At 52.1% G+C, this 23,371-nt stretch overlaps 1 protein-coding gene across 1 annotated transcript in view; it reads left to right on the top strand.

Annotated features, from left to right (window-relative positions):
* PLB1 (phospholipase B1) overlaps positions 1-23,371 on the top strand; it is a 121,807-nt gene that overhangs the window by 72,961 nt on the left and 25,475 nt on the right. The window contains exons 27-43 of the mRNA XM_049652722.1: positions 1,363-1,467; positions 1,582-1,677; positions 1,897-1,968; positions 2,937-2,975; positions 3,509-3,569; positions 4,442-4,500; positions 5,638-5,711; positions 10,474-10,517; positions 11,164-11,272; positions 12,723-12,774; positions 13,163-13,243; positions 13,763-13,828; positions 14,651-14,751; positions 15,779-15,860; positions 16,525-16,629; positions 17,737-17,832; positions 18,367-18,438. Of these exons, the coding sequence (XP_049508679.1) occupies positions 1,363-1,467; positions 1,582-1,677; positions 1,897-1,968; positions 2,937-2,975; positions 3,509-3,569; positions 4,442-4,500; positions 5,638-5,711; positions 10,474-10,517; positions 11,164-11,272; positions 12,723-12,774; positions 13,163-13,243; positions 13,763-13,828; positions 14,651-14,751; positions 15,779-15,860; positions 16,525-16,629; positions 17,737-17,832; positions 18,367-18,438 (1,314 nt within the window). The remainder of the gene's footprint in view (positions 1-1,362; positions 1,468-1,581; positions 1,678-1,896; positions 1,969-2,936; positions 2,976-3,508; positions 3,570-4,441; positions 4,501-5,637; positions 5,712-10,473; positions 10,518-11,163; positions 11,273-12,722; positions 12,775-13,162; positions 13,244-13,762; positions 13,829-14,650; positions 14,752-15,778; positions 15,861-16,524; positions 16,630-17,736; positions 17,833-18,366; positions 18,439-23,371) is intronic.

The following is a 23,371-nucleotide window of genomic DNA, read 5'->3' as shown; positions in this document are numbered from 1 at the left end:
AAGGAAAGGAAAGGAAAGGAAAGGAAAGGAAAGGAAAGGAAAGGAAAAGGAAAGGACAGGACAGGACAGGAAAGGAAATCTATTCACCAAAATTGCCTTCACCAACCTCTCTAGTCTGCCATTTCCAGGTCTGATCTCGGTTACCAATGAGATCCTGGAGGAGCTCGCTGGTCAGCCACAGCAGGCCATCAAGCCCGCTCTCAGAATCTTCTCACTCACTACTTTCTGCAAAAGCTATGGTTCCCGTAACTCGCCATGGAGGTGATCGTTGCATTAAAAACCACCATGAGCCAGGCATTCTAGACACTCTTTCATTTCTCAAGGGATGCACAGTTCCACTGTGTGCCACTGTGTCTCATCCACAGGGTAATCAGTAGCATCAGAAGGGATCTAAAGGATGGTCCAGGCCTTGCCAAACACCCTTCATTTACAGATGAGGAAAGAGAGATCCAGAGAGGGGGAGAGCATCTTGCTGAAAGTCACACAGCTACTTAGTGGTATTGCACTCTCTTTCTGGCTGCCCCTGGGAAAAGGAAGTACATGGTCCTTCTGAAATGCCCCCACTAAGGTTCCTGACTTCCCTCTCCAGCCAGGGTCCTGGCCCCATCTGCTAGAAATCTGGCAAGCAGTGAAATGGCAGAGGCTGGCAGAATTTGAAGCCAGAATTGGGATAGTTGGTCCTCCTGGAACCAAGCCCAAGTGGGAGCTATGAGAGTAACAGCCCTGTTACCCTCCTGGACAGATCTGAGAGTTTCAAAGAAGTGTACAAGCACAGGACCATTCATGCGCGCGCGCGCGCTCTCTCTCTCTCTCTCTCTCTCTCTCTCTCTCTCTCTCTCACACACACACACACACACACACACACACACACACACACACACCATGCACGAATGATAGAAATGGGCAGTAAGTGCCATTGCTGACTCACCTTTGATTTTCTAAACAAATGTAGGGCAGAAATAAGTTAAATGTAAGGATTATCCCAAAAAGTCATTTGATCAAATCAATACTCTATCCCCTCCCCAATGTCCCCTGCCCCAGTCTTTAATCAGAAGCTTTAAAAGGAGATCCAGCTGATGGTCTTGGGTTTTTCCTTATCTTTCCTTTTGTTTTTGGTTTTGGTTTTGGTTTTTTCCCACAGCCTCGGTCAAATATATGCAATGGCAGCTGGGGTTGGGGGCAGGGTCTGAGATAAAGGCTGATCTAAAAAGTAACTAGTTGGTTCCGGATAGGTTGAGATTTTGCTACAGATTGATTTCACTCCAGGGTCAGACTCTGTTTAAACTCTATGGCAGAGAAAAAGATTGCACAAGGCCCGGTGCAAAGAGGCCCCTGACCCTTGCCCCCGTTTGCCTCCTGCAGGAGGGGACTCACCAGCTGGTTGAAAATGGGCGATACGACACAAGGGAGGACTTCACGGTGGTCGTGCAGCCATTTTTTGAAAAAGTGGACATGCCAAAGACCTCGGTAACGAAAGCAACGTTCATGGGTAAAGGGGAGCCACGAATGTCCAGTTTGTAGTGTCATTTCTGTATCCAACGTCCCTATAACGTGCCTCCCCCTTTTCTGCCCTGTGACCAGGCAGGGCTGCCCGACAGCTCTTTCTTCGCTCCTGACTGTTTCCACTTCAGCAGGAAAGCTCACGCTCACGCGGCCAGTGCCCTCTGGAACAACATGGTAAGACGACTGAGGTCGGGAAAATTATTCTCCCTCTGGGAGGAGAAAGTCTCTGGCAAGCTCTTGAAGGAGTTCAGAGGCCCATCACTCAGGCTGTGTGATCTCCCACACCGCAATGATGACAAACCACATTCCCCACACCCCTCCCTCCCTTCCCCAGCCCCGACCTGCCTCCTGACCTTCCCATTCTTGCCACCTCTTTTCTGCTTCTTGCCTTAGCTGGAACCTGTCGGCCAGAAGACAACGCAGCATAATTTTGAACACAAGATCAATATCACATGTCCGACCCAGGTAGAGTGGGAAGTTCATCCTTGCAACAGGTCTATTTATCTAAAGCATCTTTTCCAGGCTTTTGACACCTCTGTGAGGTTTCTCAGTTCATTTCACCCCCAGATCCTACCCCTACCCCAGACTCAGTGAACCATCCACAGAGCCCTATCTGGTTGGACCATGAGGGGTGACAGCCCCCAGTGGCCAGAGGCCCCTAGGGTGCTCCTTTGTCCACGTCCCAGGGAACCCTAGCACAAGTCTGGGCTGCACACAGTTCTCTCCAGCTGGGAAGAGGAATGTGACAGCACTACCAGCTCTCATTTTGGAGACTGAGGGCAGTAGCGATCCTCAAGGACAAGGATGGGACAATAGGATACCCTGTCTCCGTGTAGCCGCTGCCTCCATGGTGGGATAGAAAGAACAAGGAACTGAGACCCGGAATAACATCTGCTAGGACAAGGGTTGGGGATGGGGCTGGTCAACTGGAAGCCAGAGCAAAGAAAGCAGACCCCTATGCTCACTCACCAGTTTTCAGGAAGATTCTTGGATCTCTGTAGCTGTTCCCTCACCTCTACGTATGTCTCTGTATTCCCAGAGGGGTCCCTAGACTGAGCTGAGGCTTATGTGGGGCAGGACCTCAAAGCACCTGTCTTTTCTTGCCTAGGCAGAGTGGGAGTGGCATGGGGGTGGCAAGGGCCCTAGGGAGGCTCTGTTGGGAAGGGCAGGGTCAAAAGGAGGGGTGATACAGCTGCCCCAGCCAGCTGTGTGGGAACCTGAGAGCAGACTTGCTCCTCTGGAGCCACTACAGGGTTTATTCTAATCGTTCCTACAAGTTCAGGTTGCAGAGAAGGCCCAGTGCATCCTGGGAGGGAGCCTGCAGTGGACGGCCTGGCAGGGAGGGGCTGGGAATGTGGGGCAGGGGAGGCCCAAAGTGTTGTGCGGAAAGCAAGCAGAATTTGCTGGAATTGCTCACCGCCCTCTTCTCACAGTTCTGGCCGTTTCTGAGAACCTACAAGAACAGCGTGCAGGTACGGGCTTGTTTCTCCCCTTTCTCCACAGCGGGCAGCCCCTGGGCTGGGACTGGCCCAACAAGGCGGGGTGGGAACGCTGGCAAGGGTCCTGATGGGCAGCCGAGGGGAATGAACGCTTCTGTGTGAGATCCGCCACCTACGCCTTCGGACAGGGTGGCAGGCAGAATAAGCCGCACTGGTAACAGCCCAGGTGGAGGCCAGCCAGTCAAATCACAGCCTCATCAAAGACATAAGTGAAGATCGAGTTCCTCTTCATAAAACTGCCACACACAGGTGGAGGGGGGTGGGGTGAGGGCATTGAGTTGATGCTCTGATCTTGCCTTGGATGGTGCGGGTTCTGAACTCGGTTAGCGGATCCCAGCCTGGGATCACCTAGGGGGCCTTCTTCAGTGCCCCTCCAGGTCCCTCCCACCCCCCGGGTGGGACCCAGGAAACTGTGTTTGGTAAAGCTCTCTGGGTGAGTGTGACACCTAGCCAGCATCTCGGGTCCCTTTCAACCCGGGATTCCAGGATTCGTTCTGTGCCTGTAGGGTCATGGGAGCCAGCTGCTGTGCAGGGACAGAGCTCCTTCTGCCTCACCGCCCACCTCAGGTAAGTTCCTCATGAGACACCAGGACCCCTGGGCCCCTCCATGAGGACTCGGGGGCCAACAAGTGCTCTGACAAGACTTGGCATATGGAACTAAATGACACAGGGCTAGTGCTTGCTTCCTGTCTGGGTGGTTGCCTGGGATATGTCCCTGCCTTGTCCCCCTCTGCCCTGCAGCCATGTCATTAGCCAGCAGGACCCGTGGTGGCCAGGCCAGGAACCGTTTGCTGCCTTCTCATTCAGCCTCTTGAGGGAGCATATGTCGGGGAGCCACATGAGTTCTCCCTCCCCCAGTGGTGTGACCGCACTGAGGCCCAGAGGTGGGGGTGGGGTACCCGGGGAGTCCCAAGAGTGAGCCAGCTCTGCAGGGTGTCTTGTGGTCCCAGACTCTGCAACTTTCTAGCCCTACTTTCTAGTAGAGAGATTTGGGACAGGGAAAGGCCTGACATGATTATTTCTCAGATTTTGGGTGAAAACCCAGAGCCCAGCTCTAAACGGGCTGAGCACCAGACTCTGTACCATATCTCAGATGGTCTGGTGCCCTTGCGGTCCTGTGCTCAGGTCACTGCTGGCCTCCCACACGACCACTGGCACTGAAGCGGTTGATTCTACTCTGCCCTCTCTACCATCTGTCCATCCATCTGTCCATCCATCCATCCATTCCCTCTCCTTCTCCCTCAGCACCCCTCTCCCCATAGGTCCAGGACTTATCATTGGGTCTCTTTATGGGAAAATTCCTCATATAACCTCTGTCGGCCTCCATGGCCCAAACACACATGCGGGTCATGTTTCTGGTCTTGCTTGAAGCAGGAAGCCGTAGGCTCCGACTACAGGTTCCTTCCCACGGACTCAAGTGTGTCCACTTGTCTTTCCAGTGCACACCCTGAGACCGGCAGATATCCAAGTTGTGGCTGCGCTGGGGGATTCTCTGACCGTAAGGACTCTTGGGCCCCAGTTGGGGTGCGGTGGGGCTGTGCCAGTTCCAGGGTCTGCACCCCGGCCTCTGTGTTGCCCTGCACCCCTGTCCTGGCTCTGTCGATCTGAGAGCATGGCAGTGGTTTGATTTTGCAGCCACTTTCTCAAGCAGGTGTGCAAGAGGAAATCTTTCTCGGGGGTCAGCTGAATTGTTTCTTTTTTTTTTTTTTAATAGTTTTTTTTTTTTTTAACGTTTATTTATTTTTGAGACAGAGAGAGACAGAGCACGAATGGGGCAGGGTCAGAGAGAGGGAGACACAGAATCTGAAACAGGCTCCAGGCTCCGAGCTGTCAGCACAGAGCCCGACGCGGGGCTCAAACTCACGGACCGCGAGATCGTGACCTGAGCCGAAGTCGGCCGCTTAACCGACTGAGCCACCCAGGCGCCCCACAGCTGAATTGTTTCAAATAGTGGAGGTTTTGAACACCTAACGACACTTTTTTTTTTTTTTAATGATTACAAAAATAGGTCGTCTCAACTCAAAACAATCTTCTAAACCTACCTGTGGGGGTGCTCCTTTCCCTTTGGATTGTGCTTTGGATTGACTCGGCCCCTCTTTCCATCTTCATGGAAAGCAGCAGAGTCCACAATTGTGACTAAAGCCGTGTTCCTAAGTTCCAAGAAACAGGGCCCTTACCATCCCAGATGACCGATTGCCTTACAGAATGTCCCAGAGGGAAAGAGGAGACATGTGCAGTTTATGAGAAATCTGTCCCCTGCCATCCACTCCAATCTATAGGCTCTTTCTTCATGCTTATCAAAGAACTTAGGAGCATAATGCTGGTGGTAATGGTATGGCAGCTTCTCAGATGTGCGAAGCACTGGGGAGTTTTCAAAGCTGCTTTTACAGCTATGATCCAATTTGGTCATCAAAATAATCCTAGGAGATCAGCAGGTCACGTCCTCAGTTCAGTAAGGAGACAGCTGAGATTCAGGGAAGGCAGATAGCTGGAAAGGAGGTGGCAGAAGGCAAGCCTGGTCTCTGACTCCCGGTCCAGGGTCTGTTCGTGCCACGCGATGCGTGTGTTGGGAACCGCCTGTGTCCCTTTCCTCTGACTTACTCACTTTCCTACGTATTTTGGTATATATTCAAAGGCCGGCAATGGAATTGGCTCCAAACCAGATGACCTTTCTGACGTCACCACTCAGTATCGGGGGCTGTCATATAGGTAATGTTAAGCCTGTACCCCCTCCCTCCCCAAGTTCACTCTCAGAACCTAGACGAGGGGGGTTGTCTCTTTTAAACACATAAATACCAAAGAGGAAGGACCAGGTCTGGAAGGGGCTTTCAGAAGAAAAACCTGTATATTTCTGCAAAATGTGATCATACGGTGAATGGAGAGGATATTTTATTGTTGATAACTTTTTTGCAGAAAAAGAAAACCAGGGTTCTTGTCAGACTCCTGGGTCAGCAAATCCAACATGAAATGCACCTGAAAAGCACCAAACTTTTGAGTTTTCATCTGCCTGTTTGTGTATGTGCACGTGGAGATCTCCATCTGGTTACCATCTCTGTGCATTTATCCATGTCATTCTGCACTCACACCTCTGCCTTTACATGGATGTACACATCTGTCCAGAAAACTCTGAAATGCAATACACCACTTCAAGAGGAGATGATCAAGACAGAGTCATAGCCCCTGAGCCCTTCCTGTATGCCTGCAAGATACCAGGCACTGAGGCGGGTGGGCGGTGGGTGAGGGGACGTACAGGGAACACAGACAAATGCCCGTGCTCAATTGGCAAGTGCTATTCAAAAATGAAAGATGCCCGCCCGCGGGCTACAGGAAGAGAGAAGAGGGAATAATCAACCCTGCCAGGGGAGAGGGAGGCTTTGCAGAGAAGGTGGGAATGGACAGATTAGCAATTAGATGAGAGAGGGCATTCCAGACCGGGAGCAGAAAAGCTCGCGGTGCGTCAGGGGAGTGGGCGGATGTGGGTGGGTTTTCTTAAGTTTCTTTCGGTTCCCAATGAAGTTCACGTTTGTGGATGCTTCACAGTAACAGGCAATTAGCTCAGAATTCAAAACAACTAGAACAAGGCCAGCCAGGAGAGGGCAGAGTGCTAAGGAGAAATTTTGCAGCCAGACCACACGCTCGCCTCCTCCCTTTTCTGCCCAGTGAATTCAAGTGGAGCGTTTCTTTCAGGAAAGGGAGAGGGAGCAGTGTGGGGATGACCGAGACTGTGGCACTTCTCCCGCCAACTCGGAGGACAGCCCCAGAGGGGAAGGATTTCCTAGGTGGGGAGCAAGGGAGAGAGGGCCCCGGGTGTGGGTAGCAAGAGGACACCATCCACTGAAGTAAATGCCTCCCAGCTCCCGGGGGACCCCCAGGTTGCCCCAGCCCCTCAGCGGGGCAGAGGGGATCCAACTCTGAACCAAACCAAGCCTCGCCGTCTGACCACCGTGCCCCAAATGTTACTGAGGCTGTGCAAAAAAGGAAAGCCAGAGCGGAAGAAAGTAAGCAGGGCTTATGACATACAATCAGGAGACAGCGTGAGCGACAGCTGCGCTCAGTCTTAGCTGGAGAAGGGTCACAGTGTGGGGAACAGAAAGTAAGGTAGACAAACCGGTCAACGGGGGTTGGAGCCACACCTGGTGGTTCAGTCTGGGGAAGCCGGTGGTGTGCCCTCCCTCCCGGCTGACAGTCCAACTGGACAGATTCCTGGGCTTTGGATACAAACAGGCAATCTTCTGCTAGATGTTTCTCTGTAGCAAGGGGAAAAGTCAGCCATTGCTCTATTTTTCCCTGCAGGGGAGGCCAGGTGTGGCTTAATGTTTCAATTTTCTGTATTCAAGTGGCTGTTGTGCCTTTAAACCCTTTATTCTAAATGTTTCAAATACCCGGGCCACCATCCACAAGTGTTACTGATGGAAACTCTGGGTCAGAGCCTGAGATAGTTTGACACTTTGGTAATATATACAGTGTTTCCCAAAGAGTGTTCCATGGAACACTAGCCTCCTACATTTTCCTGACAAGGGCAAAGTTCTTTGTATTGGGCAGGGAACATTACCTACCGTATCCTTCCTCTGGAGAACTCACATGTATGTTAGCATATTAAAGCCTTTGAGAAGCTCTGCAATGAAGACATTTGCTTAAATTGTATCTGTTTAATACAGTGTTTCTCTTCATCCCAGAAACCTTTCTTTATTCACAGTACCGATTAGCGTGTGCGCGCGCCGTGTGTGTGTGCACGCGCGCACGCACACACACCTCACCCTCACCCCTGCCCCCTCCCCCACCCCAGGAAATGTCCATGTAGTAGACTGACCTGAGAAAAGCAATTTTCTGAAGCCATTAAAGCTTCTGGATTGGAAGCAATAGGCAATGAATGATTCCAGGTGAATTAAGGCTCTAGCTTCTGCCTCCAAGGAGACAGCAAGTGGAGAGAGGGGGCCACGTACATTTGGAGAGGGACCATGACCCAGAATTCTTGGGAGATGGGTTGCTGTGAGCAGGACATGCAGGAGGTGGCTTAGCTGTGACTATTTCCAAGGCCTCTTGATCTGTGAGGACCATACAGCAGTGACAGGTGCCAGCTTTAGCTAGCTTAACTATGTGGCAGGCCCAGAGGTCTTTCGAGCATTGCTTTTTCTTCAGTTGAAATAAGTTTGCTTCTTCAGGGCTACCTGAGTGGCTCAGTCAGTTGAGCTTCTTAATCTTAACTCTTGATCTTGGCTCAGGTCTTGATCTCAGGGTTGTAAGTTCAAGCCCTGTGCTGGGCTCCATGCTGGGCATGAAGCCTACGTACAAAAAATAAAATAAAATAAAGAAGTTTGCTTATTTGGCATCAAAAGACCAAAATAAAATTTACTCACCAAAAAACAACAAAAAAACAAAAAGCTTTTTCTTTTCATTATTAATTAGGAGTTCAATCTTACTGAAACTCCTTCCACAAATGTCATTGAGCATCTACTCTATAATTCTCTGTGCACTGTGGGTGATGACAGATGAACAAAACCCAGCCTTTGAACTCATGGTTTAATATAAATTACATTAATTGGAAGGATCTCCTATGAAGGAGCTCTTTCATACAGGTCTATTTTCTTTTATGTGTCACATAGTTCTGATCAATGAGGGCTTAAATATTTTTGTTCCTCTATACTTATCTGTGTGATTCTCTTTTCTCCCTAGAAGTGTTCACCCAGAGATTTCTGTAGCCTCTTGGTGTTGATTAGCTATGGCATTTGTTTTAGAACAAAGATACTTTTAGGCAAGAAATTACAATAAAAAGTACTTGCTGTCTGTGTTTAGGTATATCTCTAGGCTTGTGTTTATACAGTTATTTTTTATTTTTTAATGTTTATTTTTGAGAGAGAGAGAGAGTGTGTGTGTGTGTGTGTGTGTGTGTATCCGAAGCAGTCTCCATGCTCTGAGCTGTCAGCACAGAGCCAGATGAGGGGCCCAAACTCACAAACGGCAAGATCATGACCTGAGCCGAAGTCAGGCACCTAACTGACTGAGCCACCCAGGCGCTCCTATATGTTTATGGAAGAAGAAAAGGAGGCAGAATTAGAACACAGTGATTGGAGGGGGTACATGGATTTCTAATTCCCTCTCAAATGTAAAGTATTTTGATTAAATGCTTTTAGTCCAAAGAAAGAAGGATCAGGAAGCAGCTAAAGCAGTTAACTTCATGCAGAGTTGGAAAAGAATTAGAAGCTCAAACAAATGTCTGATCACTGGCCAAGCTAGGTTCAGACATGGGTGAGAGTCAGGAGAGAGATACCTGGGTAAGGTAGAAGGGCAGGGCTCACGGGACTTCTTCCTCTCTACCACCTGCGGCTGCTGAGCCTCTGACTTGACCACCCTCGCAGGAAATAGTCTTCTTCATTCCAAGCATTTCCTTGAGTGAAGAACCACCGTGACTTTGATTCATGGCCTGTCCTTTGGAAGTCTATACTGGTGGGCTGGTTGCTGATGCTGTGTTCTCAAAATCTATTGGCCTGGAATAATACGCTGGCATTGAGCAGGGGAGGGAAAAAAAAGAAGAAGAAGAAAACACAGTAAATACAGTACATCTGAACATTGGACTTTGTTAAAATAGAAATACTTGTCTCCCGGCCTCCCACATGTATTCAATTTAAATGCATGAAAGGAAATGTAATTTTGAGTGTGTCTTGAGGTTAGATTGAGCACCATGGAACTAGATTCAAGTAGATGAAATCAGATTGGATTTTGGAAGGCGATGAGAGGCCATCCCCCCAACCTCCCGAACCTCCCAGTGAAATTTACCTCACCACTGGGCAGGGAAGACCTAATGCGTTTTCCAAAGGTCTACAGCTCAAGCTGGTTTTTGGGTTTTTGGTTTTGTTTTTAATTTTTGTTAATGTTTGTTTATTTTTGAGACAGAGCAGGGGGAGGGGCAGAGAGAGAGAGAGAGGGAGACACAGAACCTCAAGCAGGCTCCAATCTCTGAGCTGTCAGCATAGAGCCCAACACAGGGCTTGAACTCATGGACCGTGAGCTGAAGTCGGATGCTTAACCGCCTGAGCCACCCAGACGCCCCTCAAGCTGGTTTTTAGTGACCTTTCAAAAGTTAATTCACCCCTGTGCACCTCAGCTTCCTCCTCTGTAAAATGGGGAGAGTCCCATCTATAGCATAAGTTTGCTGGGAGGCAGTAGGTAACTAGCGTAGAGAATCTAGTTCATGCTGGGCTGGGCACATAGCATATACTCAGCTAAGCACGTTCCTTCCTAAATTGGTGCAAAAAAAGAAAGAGTTCTTTCTTGCCTTTAAATCCTAGATTTGAGGGGAAGCAACCCACTGGGGAAATTCAAATTTTCTCAGACTTTCTCCACATGAGGAGGTTGCTAGGTCTGGCACATCTTGCAGATGCTGATGGTGTGGGCGCTAAGAAAGGTGGGGTGCTCTTTCATAGAGTCTAAGTATTGATTCAGTCTCTCTCCCTGGTTTGCTCACTCCCTACAGTTCAGGAGGGGATGGCTCCCTTGAGACCGTGACCACCTTACCAAGTAAGTACCCACCAGGGGCTCGAGTCTGTTCGCTGGTTCCCCCTGACCCCTGGGCTTCCTGAGTGCCCCTCAGCTAAGAAAGAGGATGTAACATCATCTTTGCGGGCTGCCGCCGAATGGGAAGAGAGGCCCATGGACAGGTAGTTGAGGGGGTGGAATAAGCACTGATTTGGAGCCCTGACACCTGGGTTCAGGCCCTGGCTCTTCTCTGTGCTCGCCCAGGGCAAGGTGGCCTAGGCCAAGTCACCAAACCTTCTGAGGCTCAGGCTTTTTCAACTTGTCCAGAGGGAACAGAGACAATCCAGTGAGGTAATGAGTATTCCCTGCACCGTGAACTGTGAAAGGAAGAGAAAGAAAGGGAGGAGGGAGGGAGGGAGGGCAGAAGCAAGAAAGGGAGACAGAGAGAGAAGGAAAGAAAAGAAAGGAAACGGAAAGAGAAGAGAAAACCTGAGAGGCTCTTGCTGTTTTGGTCTACCACATCATTTCCACTCAGCCCCAGTCCCTGCCAGACACACCCTCTGCCTCCCTGCCTCCCCTCACTGGAGACGGTCACGAAGCCCACTCTGGGGAGCGTGGACCAGACAGAGTGGACCTTCTGGCCTTCCTCTTAAAGTCTCCGTGTCCCGTTCACCCCCTTCTCTCCCAGATATCCTTCGGAAGTTTAACAGAAATCTCAGAGGCTACGCGGTGGGCACGGGTGACGCCAATGGCACAAATGCATTCCTTAATCAGGCTGTTCCTGGAGCAAAGGCTGGGTATGGCATTCGGGGAGGAGGGCCTGCGGGGTAGAAAGTGGGAGGCACATGGTCGCTCGCCTTTGAGACTGTAATGCTGGCCTCCATGTGCAAAGGGGACATTCATCCGTTTGCAGCGATGATTTGAGAGGCCTTCAGCCACTCTCTTCCCTGGCTGCCCCTGTGACTAAGGCCACAGCGGGGAAGCTCGAGAGGCTGAAGCTGGGACAGGAGCCACGTCCCTGGAGGCTGAACTCCTGACCTTGCTTCATGGGGTGATGTGTTCTAATCGTGCAACGAACCGACTAACCTTATCCCAGTTTTAAAACTCACTGTGACACAACGGTGCCAGCGAGCTTCACTCTCCCCAAAGCCTCACAAGCGGCAGTTCCCCGAAAGCATCAAGGAGTGCCAGCAAATGAACAGACAAGCCGAGAATCTCCAGCCTTGGAGGCTTCTGGGGCCACATGTCATGGCCTATCCCTAGTCCTGCTATGGAGCTAATAGGAAATGCAATTGAGAAGCCAGAGGCAGCTAAAGTGGAATGCTCAGCACCCCCCTCCCCCAGGATGATCTCAGGAGGCCCCTCACCCTGCTTCTGGTGGCTCCAGCTGCCCGGGTTTCTTTGCTCCTGACCCAGCCATCTGAGCCTCCATCACACTGTCACTTTCCTGCTCAGGCCCACGCCCTTCTAGCTGATGGGCACATCCTTCCAACCTGCTCACTCAGCCGGGGAAGACCTTTCTGGATGGCAGAAACATCTGGGGACAGAGGGACCCACCAGCAGGTCCCAGGGGATCATCATGCTGTGGCTCCATGTCACCCACACCTGTAACAGGGGCCTGAACTAGTGGGGCGCTTGGGGTGCTTGAGATCTAGTCTTTCCATGAATTATCTATCAACCCAGGCACGTGCGCAGTATATGTTTATTCCCCACCCCATTCTAAAAGAAGCATCTTACTAAGTTTACCAAAAACATACGAACAAGTAACATGTACATTAGAAAAATCACAGCCACTGGTGGTGGGAAGATGGGGAAGAAGCAGCTGTGTCAATCTGAGCCTTTTTACAGTTATCATGCCTGAGCATCAAACTCTCAGCTTCCTAGCAGCCAGAGTAAAAAGAGAAAGCATGTTAAAACGTTTATAGATCTGGTTTCAGGATCTATACTGGTCCTTCAGAGGAGATCAATGGAATCCCAGAAGAGTCCTAAAAAGGAGACCACGAGTAACAAAGACAGTTGACAATACCCTTGACTACAGCTTTAGGACAAACATATGAGTGGCTTTTCAAAGGGTTATTTGTTGTAATAAGTCTTCAGAACAGGCAAGTAGCTCCTTGTCCTTGAGCCTCAGGATCTCTGGCAGTTCATGCAATGGGGATAATGCCATGGAAACCTCCAGTTCAGGCCCTTTAGGAGGAAAAATCCAGGCACTGTTCCTCAGTAGGACTGATTTCCTCTCCTTCTCAGGGAACTTATGAGCCAAGTCCAGACTCTGGTACAGAGGATGAAAGATGACCATGTGAGTCGGATTTATGGTTATTTTTAAGCACTAATTTTCTAACCCACTAAAGTCCCCAAATGGAGTGGTCTGCCGTGAAAACAGTGAGCCCTGTCACTAAAGGCATTTAAGCAGTGGTAGGAGAGCCCATATCCAAGGCCCTGGAGGAGATTACACCCATGGTGGTGGGGGTGGGGTGTCATCACTGATCACAATGATCTTGAAAGTCCCTCCTGATGCTAAGGTTCTGTGGTCTATAAATCAGCCTCTAAAATTCTTTCAGCTCCGAGATTCTGATTCTATTATTTTGAGTGGGCAAGGAAGTCTTAGAAGGTTGACTGGATTTCCTAGAGCTGTGGCATTATTTGTGTGTTTGTTGGAAATCATCAAGCATTTTCCTCCTGTATAGAGAGTGAATTTCCACAAGGACTGGAAGATTATCACAGTGCTGATTGGAGGCAGCGATTTATGTGACTACTGCACGGATTCGGTAATGGGGGCAGCTGGGCCTACTCATTGCTCCTGACATTGACCAGTAGGCTTGGGGGTCCTCTTTGAGAACAGGCCCTGGAACCAAGGCTGGGACTGTCCAGCTATGCCTGTGTGTGTGTGTGCGTGCACGTGCAAACACACACACACACACTCACACTCCTCTTACCCCGTGACCCTCAGATTTCTGGCTCCACCTCCACGTCCCAGGTGGTAGATGTGGTACTTCTACTCTCCTCTTACAATTCCAGAAAATCCAGAAAGCGGGGCAAGTGTGTAGACCCCCACAGTGGGAGGGAGGACCTGCACATTCACCTCCTAAACTAAAGCTTGTCTTCGGGCTGGCCCATCTTTGGTGACAGCAAGGAGTCAACTGTTCCGATTCTGACACGATGAGCTGGTCACAACCAGGGGCCAGAGGGAGAAGAAGTCCTTTGCGTGGAGCCGGAGGGGGGCCTTCAACTGGCCCCCTACCCTCTCCCCTGAACCAGCCCCTCACCTCCCTCCTCTCTCTTCCCAGAATCTGTATTCTGCAGCCAAGTTTTTTGACCATCTCCGCAATGCCTTGGACATCCTGCATAGAGAGGTGGGTAGGGGTTCCCACAAGGGGTTCTTGAGCTGGACACAGCTCAAGAATGTGGGGGGTAAAGGTGGATGGAGACAAGAAGGTGAGATGCCCCCTCCCCCGAAGGAGACAGCCAAGGGCGTGGGCTCCTCCCTTTTCTAGAGTTTGGGCCCTACCCCAAGGATGCCTATTCCATTTGGAATCAACACAGAAGGATCTCAGGCTTGAAGAAAAGTAGGCAGCTCGTGTGCTAATCATCCCCTACCACCACCTGGGACATTGCCTAGGGGCAGCAGCATGGTGGCTCCAAGGCTGGGCCCTGCACTCTGAGCCGTAGGCTGTATCTGGAGCAAGCCCCTCTCTGGTCCTGCTCCCAGGAGCTTATTCCCTTTCTACCCCCCTGACATGGGGAAGCCGCTCCAGCAGCCCAGTGGGGGGCACTCCAACCACCACCTGCTTCTCTGGGCGGCTGAGTCTTCATGCCTGCTCAGCAGAGTGGGTCCAGGTTGGGCTAGAGGGAAATGGCAAATGGGGCACCTATCCCAGCACATTTGAAGCTTGCTGACTGATGGCTGAATAGAGCTGAACCATCAGGAGTTGGACTCCGTTCTGCCATATTGTCCCACGCCAGGAGGCGCCACTCACGCTGTAGCTCATGTGGGCACCGTAGCCTTCAGGGACCTAGGCGGTCATCTGTGTAGAGGCCTTCCCAAGACTCCACTCAGGGACAACTGAGCTGGAGTTCTGTAGGGACCCCAGAGCTAGTCCCACTTCTCAGGACCCTAAGGCAGTTTGAGGGAGAAGCCCCCAGAGCCCCTCTCTCACCTGCAGCCTTTCCCTTAGGTGCCCAGAGCCCTGGTCAACCTGGTGGACTTCATGAACCCCAGCATCATGCGACAGGTGTTCCTGGGCAATCCAGACAAGTGCCCTGTGCAGCAGGCCAGGTAGGCAGGTGCTGGCTGCCCCAGAAAGAGAAGCACTGACCCCCTGGTCTGGCTCATACAGTGGTGACTCCTCAGGGTCTTTGTGACTTGGTTTGTCTATGTGTCCAAGTCTGTAAAGGGGGTCTTAGGAGCGCCCCCTTCTGAGAGGTTGGGGACATGGCCCCCCTTACTGAACCTCTGTGACATGGGAGCCACAAAGGAGAAGGTCAGGGCTGGGACAAAGGCTGGTGTTTGAGAAACAGTGTAGTCCAGCCTGTGAAAAGGGGAACCGTGTAGGGATGTATACGTACGTGGTCAAGTTGGAACAGAAAGTGAGGAAATGATCCACAGAATTCGGTTACCTTTACGGGGAAGGAGCAAATTGGGGAACTTCAGAATGGGTGTGTTTTGTTTCTGACGCAGGGTGAGAGGTGCACAGGTACATGTTTCATTCATCTTCATACCTTATATGTACATTTATTTATTTAACCAATAGTTTCACAGAACCAACTGTGTGCCTGGCACTGTTCTGAGTACTTTAGAGATAATATCTGCTTTAACATTAAGTGCATTTCGTGAGCGTGAAATAATTCATGATGAAATTCATTCAGACTCATTATGAATTCACAGTTCACGATCAAGGGGGACACAGTGAGACACTAGTGTGAACTAAGGAGGTATCCGAGGGCGTGAGCATCAGAGGCCCCCAAATATAGGCTCCCATACCAAGGATGCATTTTAATTTTATTCTTAAGAATTAAACACTGAATTTTCATTGCCTAAATTCATTTGTTCGGCATAACTTGCCACAGGCCCTGTGCCGACAGTCAGATACTGGTTCTCTATGAGTATGAGAGGGTGTTCACTCACGTGCCCTTGGGACTTTGTCCAGTCCCTGTGTCAGGCCGGGAACCTACTCCTGAGAACAGGCATCAGAGCCGCGGGGCACATGTGCTCCTAAGGGGGGCGGGGGGCAGCTCAAGCGAACAGAACCAGTTCTGACCAGAGCTTCAGCTCCGGGTCCCCCTGCCTCCCCCTCTTTGTGCAGCATTTTGTGTAACTGCATTCTGACCCCTCGGGAGAGCTCCCAAGAGCTGGCCAGGCTAGAGGCCATCACCCAAGCCTACCAGGTGAGACCAAGAAAGGCACCATCCGGGGTGCCCTCCCCCTACTCAGTCAACACACCAGCGCTTGGGGAAGGGAAGAGCTATTCGGGGTTTGAGGACATCACCCTCTGGGCCCCTTCCCCTGCCCCACCTCGCTGAAGTGTCTCAGGCACCTTGGTTAGAGTCATCCCAAAGGGATCCAGGTGACAACGCCCTTGTGGCCCAGCTGCCCTCGGTGGCTTAACCCCGTGCTCGGCCTGAAGAGGTCAGTAGTTCTAGGTGCTCCATGGGTGGGCCTTTTCCTCCCCTGCACCCTGGAGGCCCAGCTGCCCCCGTCCCTCCCCCGTTCTTTCCCCCTCCTCACCAGGCAGACCACAAACAGGGGGGTTAGAGGCCCTGAGCCTGTGGCTTTCTGGAGACCCTGCTCAGGTTTTTATTCCTTGTGGCACTTCCTGTATGGCTCTTCAGATTTTGCAATTCCCTTAAAAGAAAGGTGAACCAACTGGTTTCCAGTTCTCTGGAAAGAGATTTGCAGTCACACGTGTTTGTGCTCTTGAGGGAAGGGCTGAGTCACCCCCTCATGCGGGGAGATGGGGGCAGAGATGCTACCCACCACTCCCTTGCTTCCCCCACTGGGCTTTCGGGCCCCCCAGGGCCGGTGTTGAAAGCACCCCGCGTGTACCCACAGAGCAGCATGCGTGAACTGGTGGAGTCAGGCCGCTATGACACAAGAGAGGACTTCTCCGTGGTACTGCAGCCTTTCTTCCGCAACATCCGGCTCCCCGTCCTGGCGGTACGCTCCCTGCTCTCCCCGTTGGGGCTCCTGGGAGGAGGAAGAAGAAATTCAAGGCAGAGTTGCCAAGGGCTTTCAGGAGAGTGTGAATACAATGGGGAAGAGGCAGGCAACTCTCCCGGTGCTGGTCTGGCTGTACAGCCTCCTTGGGCACCTGAGCTGTGTTCCTAGAGGCAGCCGGATGTGGGATGTTTTCATTACTACTGATAGTGACCTCCATTTTGTTAAGCACCTGCTATGTGCCAGGCCCTGGGTCTGCCGTAGTAAAATCTTCACAACTACCTTTGAGAGGAGTGTCTTCATCCCCACATAACAGGCTCAGAGGGGTGAAGTATCCTTCCTACAATCACATAGGGAAAGAGGGACGGAGAGGCAAGATTTGAACATATCCAACTTCAGATTATACACTTTATGCCACACACGGACCACCGAAGTGATAAAGGAGGGTTCTGGGTAATGGGTCCCCCTATCCCCCGGCCATGCTCTCCACCTGACACACTGAGCCAAAGAGCTCTGTGTGTGCACTGGGGTGGGGACTCGGTTCTCTCCTCCTGGGCCTCCATCCACAGGGTCTCGCCTAGTTGGAGGGGAGCTGGAAGAGGCCTTGAGCACCCCTGATCACCTCAAGAGAGATGAGGGTGTTGGTTGCCCTGGTGTCAGCTTTGCCCAGGCCTGCCCCAAAGCTCTGCCCCACTCTCCCCACCAAGACCACTGGAACCAGCTGACCAAGGCCTGGGAAGGAGCTTTTCCTAGCTGGCTTGCCAAGACTCCTCAGGGACTAGGATCTCATTCCCTCAACCATGGCATGGGCTAGGGCATTGCACAACTGTGCCTGAAAATAAATATAACGCTTTTTAAAAACATTAAATAAGTGGCATTGTGGGGCCAGAAAGGAGAATGGGGGGTTGGGGTCACCCAAAGCTATTGATCTGTGGGATTGCTCTTATCTCCCTGTTGAGGTGAGCAGACCTTGTAGAAGGCCTCTTGGGAGCTTCCCTAGAGGGAGGGGGGCACCGAGTGGCCAACCCCAGGGGTCAGGCCGATCAACTGCGGCCCCCTCTTTACCCTCCATACCAAAAGGATCTTAAATCCATTTTTCTGTTTCAGGATGGGCACCTGGATATATCCTTCTTCGCCCCAGACTGTATCCACCCAAGTCAGAAATTCCACTCCCAGCTCTCCAGAGCCCTTTGGGCCAATATGGTAAAATAAGTGGGGTATCCCTGGGTCTCTGGGGCTCTAGTCTAGCAAAGCACCAGCACCTATAGAATGGTGCCTGTTCCTGGCCTCCCTTTGCAAGTAAGGCGTAAAGGAGCAGTGGCTGGCCCAACTGCAGAAGTCTATAGAACCGAAAATATGGAGTCCTTAGGATTCTCGGATCAACTTCACTCTCTCCTTTGTGCTTTGAGCTGTGAGGAGGGACTCTCTTCGGAATGCCAGGCAGACCCCTCACATTCATTCAATATGTTCTACGTGCCAGCAGCTAGGCGAGGCGGTGTAAACCATGTTATCTCAGCCTCTCGCCAGGCCTGCCAGCCAACTCTCAGGAGTTTCTGAGGAAGCCGAGTCCTGGAGACGCGGAGACACTTGCCCAGCATCCCCCAGCAGAGCCAGGAGAGGAGGCCAAACCCCCTGACCTCAAGCTGTGAGCTGTCCCCGCTGCCAGGTGCTGCCAGGGAATGTTTGCTTCAGCGGCAGCAAATGAGTGCACCTGATCTCTCTTTTCTTCCCCAATAGCTTGAGCCATTAGGAAGGAAAACAGATACCCTGGACCTGATGGCAAATATATCCCTCTCCTGCCCTCCTCAGGTAATGGGGGAGGACCTGCCTTGCCCCTCTCCAGACACCACAGCTCAGACCTTGCCCTCACCTGGTCCTGGCCAGGGGGACTTTAGAAGGTGAACAGGAGGACTTTAGAAGGAAGGAAGTGGCTGGGAACTGAAAGCAGAGGAGAGAGCGCAGAAGCCCTTCTTTGACAAGATGAGAGAAGCAGGTGGTGGGGGTGGGAAGCCCAGGCCAAGCAGAGGCAGAGGATCCGGACGAGAGCTGTGGGTTCATGGGAAGGTGGGGGTGGGGGCAAGAAGCCAGAAGTGTGGCAAGAAGGCTCATTTTAGCAACAGCGCTTGGGGCCGCTGGGAAAGTCTGACTGCGGGTCAGGAGCCTTCGTGAGAAGCCAGGCGGCTCTGAAGTTGTGGTTAGTGGTCTTAGAGCCAGGAGTGGGAGCTCCCAGCAGGGCCGGGGGTCAAATAGGAGAGCTGGCAAAGGGCACCAGGGAGCTGGTGGAGGAGGGGCCACTGGGGCAGGACTCAGCTCAGGGCTCCTTTTAAGGAGGAAAATGTTAAGTGGTTGTTAAACTTGATTTCAGGCCTAGGGTGGGGGCAGGTTCCCACTGCCTTCAGCTCCCTTTCCTAGGCCCTGTCTTAACAGCTTTTTAACCAAATAAGGCGGAAGCCAGAGGGCCCTCAGGCGGGAGGTGGTTAAAGCAGAAGGGCCTGACCCAGCCTGACCCTTTCCCTGCTGGGTCTGGCGGCCTCACCCTCTCCTGCCCTGAGGGCTGAGCAAGAAATTGACTGGCAGCTCCCCCATGTGTCTACCAGGGCTCCAGGGAGCCTGGGCACCCTAGCTCACACCCATGCTCCCTACCTGCTGCCTCCCCCAGCCCAGCCTCGTGCACCATCAGGAGGGCAAGGGCGGTGGGAAGGAGGCATAGAGAATGAAGGCAGTGAGGGCAAAGGGCTGGGTTGCTGGGTCTAGTGCTTGGAGCGAAGGAATAGGCAAACGATGTAACACGGATGCCTCCAGCCCGGTGGTCAGATCTGCTGAAGGGCTGGGGCGAGGTCCCAGAGGGAGCCCTACTGTGCCAGGTGTAGACTGTTTAATTGCTAGGTCCTGAGGCTGTCCAGGAGTTTCCAGGGGAGGGGTCAGGCAACCTACATAATGGGGGCATTTGGGGACTCAGAGCAGTGGCTGTGAACCATACCAGAGCTATTTCAGTGTTTTGACAACCCGGATGTCCATCCTGAACATCAGCCATGGAAAATCCTCTCCGATCTGTCAATTGCCTTTCCGTTAAATAGTAAACGTAATAACTCCTTCCAGGGACCGGTCATTCGCTCTTCCTCCCCACAAACATTTATTAAGTACCAGGTCGGAGCCCAGGTACCGGGTCAGGGAGAGCTCTGTCACCATGGGCCTCAAGGGGACCTGTGCCACTCTCTGCCCCAAACCAGGCAAGGAGCCACAAAAGGGTGCCGCTTCAAACCAGCACGTCGGGCCACAGTGGGCTCTGCTCCAGCTTCTGGACTGAGCCTGACTGAGCCATTGGTAAGCAGAGGAGAGCAAAGCCAGCCTCTTAGAACTGCAGAAGCCCAGCCTGGGAGAAGCGGTTGCCAGGCAACCCCAGAGCCCGTTCCGAAAGGATCCATCTGTTGGCCAGCCCCGCTTCCCCACACCAGGCAACGCAGCACCCTGCGTCCCCCTGGCCCATCTGCTCCCTCCCGTGTGCCTCCGAGCTATATAAAAGTCCACCAACATCTCAGTGCGAGCCGACAGGGGCCAGGCAGAACATATTTTAGTCCTAGCTGTGTCTAAACATAGAGGAAACAGGCAGGACCCAGCGGGGAGAAGGGGGCCCGGATGGATGGGAGCACTGGAGAGCTTTCTCAGCCTCCTCCCTGCTCCTCCCCCTGCCCTAGGCAACTGTGAGGTATTCTGCCAGGCGGGTCGGGCACTTAATAGCACTCCATGGATTTCTGTCAGACTTTCAGGTTGGACACATGATCTTCCAGCCAGCTTTTGATTAGCCGCTCTGTGGACTGCGACCGCTGTCCCCTTTCTGCTCTCATTGCCTCTCTGCCCACGCCTCCCCTAACCCAGGGCAGCCGGCTGTGGCTCCTCTCCAGGCTTTGAAGAAACCAGCTGGAAAACCAACATGGGTCTCTCTCTGTTCCTATTCCTCTTGTCCTCTCTCTGCCTTTGTCCATGTTAACCGCCTTCTCCATGAAGTTCATCTCTGCCTGCATTCCTGGAGGCAAAGCCACCATGGTTGGACTGTCTTTCTAGTCACTGTCTCTTCTTGTTTCCCAAATGGGGACATTCTCCCACTTTCCTGTCCCACCTCGATTCCCTTTTTCTGTCTCCACATCCCCTCGCTCAGATTTGTCGGTTTCCAGTTTTCTGTTAAATTTCTCTGCCCAGACTTCCCCAGCCCGTGTCTTCATTTCTCCTTTCTTAAACTCCAGTTCTGTTCTTCTAACCTGGAAGAGATGTTTCCTGCTGGGGTGCCCTGGGTGGCGTAAGGTTGCCCAGAAGGCAGCTTAAACATATTGCCAGGGTATCAACAAAGCGGGGAACCAGAGAGAGACACCGAGAAGGGAGAGGACAGAGAAAGAGAGAAACTGAAATAACGTTAAGTGCTATTTCACCAATCTTTCATCTTGAGAAAAAGGAGAGGTCTGCTGGGTTCTCTTATATTTACTTTACTGCCTAGCAGTGTTTCTCTTTTGAATTACATATGGGGGACACTATTATATTTTGAATGCTTTGGACTTCTAAATCCTGCCCCACCTCACCATCACCCCAAACTCAACAAACATCCAACCAAAAAATTATTTTTGAGTAAGAAATGTCAAAATAGGCACTATTTGTCTCCCCAAACCGTCTGATCCTTAGGACTTCCCTATTTCTGTATTGTTGTGGTTTTCACAGGTCTGTGGGTGTGGGACATCGGGTGCCCTATCTGATAGGAGCCTTCCTAGTGCCCCCCCACCTGTCCTCTTTTCCTTTCCTCCTGCCACCACCTCCATTCACATCCTCATCACTTTGTGTGCTAAACGTCCTGTGGCCCTTCCCACCATAAAAACAACAGAGAATTCTATAACCTTAGGATCTCATCAGGGAGGGCCTTGGCATCCTGTGGGTGGGATGTGTCCTGTAATAACTGAGCTATTCCTCCCAAGGCATCTCTATGGCGTCTACTTAAACTTCCATGCTCTCAAGGCCGCACCTTTCAACTGGCTGCCCAGTTGTGAAATCAGATTAGTCGGTCATGAACCAGCACGTTTGGAATGGGATGGGACTGGGTAGAGAGGCCAAGGGCATTCCATATAGTACTGTTATGTCCTCCTTCCTGTCACTAGCACCAACCCCCACCCCCCGCACCCTCCCTCGTCTTCTCCTTATCTCAGACAAGCCTTCCAAACCCTGCCTCATGTGGTAGGTATGCCCCCTGGAATGTAGGCCCCCTTTGGGTAGGTGCCTAGGCTTGACTGTACCCTCCTCGTTTGGTCTGAGCAGCACAGGACAGAAGAAAACCTCCACTCCTTCCCTGAAGAACCTCACACCTAGTAACACAGCCAAGACGAACATGACCTTCCCTGTAGCCACTGACTCACGGTGCTGATTCATGACAGATGGCTGTGCTGGCACTGGCCACCCCAGGCAGGCCACACCATCTCTGCACGGCCCTGCCTAGGAGAACACACGCCCTGGTGCTGGCATCCCATCAGCTTCACTTTCTACCTACTGGCGTTACAGATCTAGCTTCAGAGAGCCAGTCAGACTCGCTGCAATCAGTCCCTTTTCCACCTTATCAGCTCCACGCTAGGCCCTTCCACCGCTGTGACTCACGCATGCACTATGTGGTCAATGGTCAATAAACAAGGCTAGCTCTCTGCCACTGCCCTGGACCTGTTCTCATTGTTCCTGCTCTGGCCTCACTCGCCACAGCATTCCAGTGTCTCCTTGACCTCTGACCCCTTTGACTCAGTCTCCCCTTTCTGGCCTCTCCTCCAACCCTTGGGTCATGTGACCAAACCGACTCTCCAGTTGGCCTTTCAGGACTCCCAGAAGGGCAGGGTGAGTCTTTGCCCCCTGGTTGTTCCTGTGCTGGCCACTCTGGGGCTAGCTCCAGCCCCCAGACCCTGTACCCAGTCAGGTCTCCCTTGACGTGGTGGGGAAAACCATTGGTGACCCTCCACGCACTGAGTCTCCTACTTGAGGTCCATATGTCCCCAGATCCTATAGCCAATTCTTCAGCAATTACTGCACTTACTGGACACACTGGTCTCTGAGGCTTTACTTCCTCACAGCGTCATCTCATGCTTTCTGCCTGACCGGGTTGTGGGCCTCTTTGTACCCTCCCCTCATCGTAGCACCTAGAACAGGGCTCTGAACACGTGGGCCGCTTACACACACGTAGGTCAGTTATTTGTAGAATGCTCCCACATTGCCCTCCTCGGATGGGGAATGCTCAGCGGCTGCCAACAATATCAGCTGAGACAAGCCCAGTTAGCCATGGTGACGTGCCATCGCGAGCCCTCCGCGGCCTTGCACGCTTCCTGCCCTTGGCTCTCAGTACTCATCAGGCCCATGTTTCAGCTAGGAAGGCTGAGCCTCAGGAGGAGGGAGAGACACGTGGGGGTTCCGGGGAGCCAGGATCGGTGCCGGGCCTGCAGTGTTGCACATGCAGACTCAGTCCTCCAAGGCCACTGCTGAGTCCCTCACTTCCTCTTCCTCCGCCTGACCGACGAGCTCTTTCACTGGCCTGACCCTGCTGTGAGAAAGGCCTGTCCGGTCAGACCCCACTCTGCACTCACTACCTGCTCTCTACCTGGACCAGGTCCCTCCCCTGTACTGGACCTCAGTTGCTTCTCATCTGTAAAATGGGGGCTTTCAGGGGTTGCAAACTCAGAGGCCAGGCCAGGCAGGAACACGATTGGGTGGATGGGACTAGGTATCGGAC

This window comes from Panthera uncia, assembly GCF_023721935.1.
Source record: "Panthera uncia isolate 11264 chromosome A3 unlocalized genomic scaffold, Puncia_PCG_1.0 HiC_scaffold_12, whole genome shotgun sequence".
NCBI classification, from domain to species: Eukaryota; Metazoa; Chordata; class Mammalia; order Carnivora; family Felidae; genus Panthera; species Panthera uncia.
The sequence above is the reverse complement of the archived record's forward strand: the minus strand, read 5'-3'. Positions and strand labels throughout refer to the sequence as shown.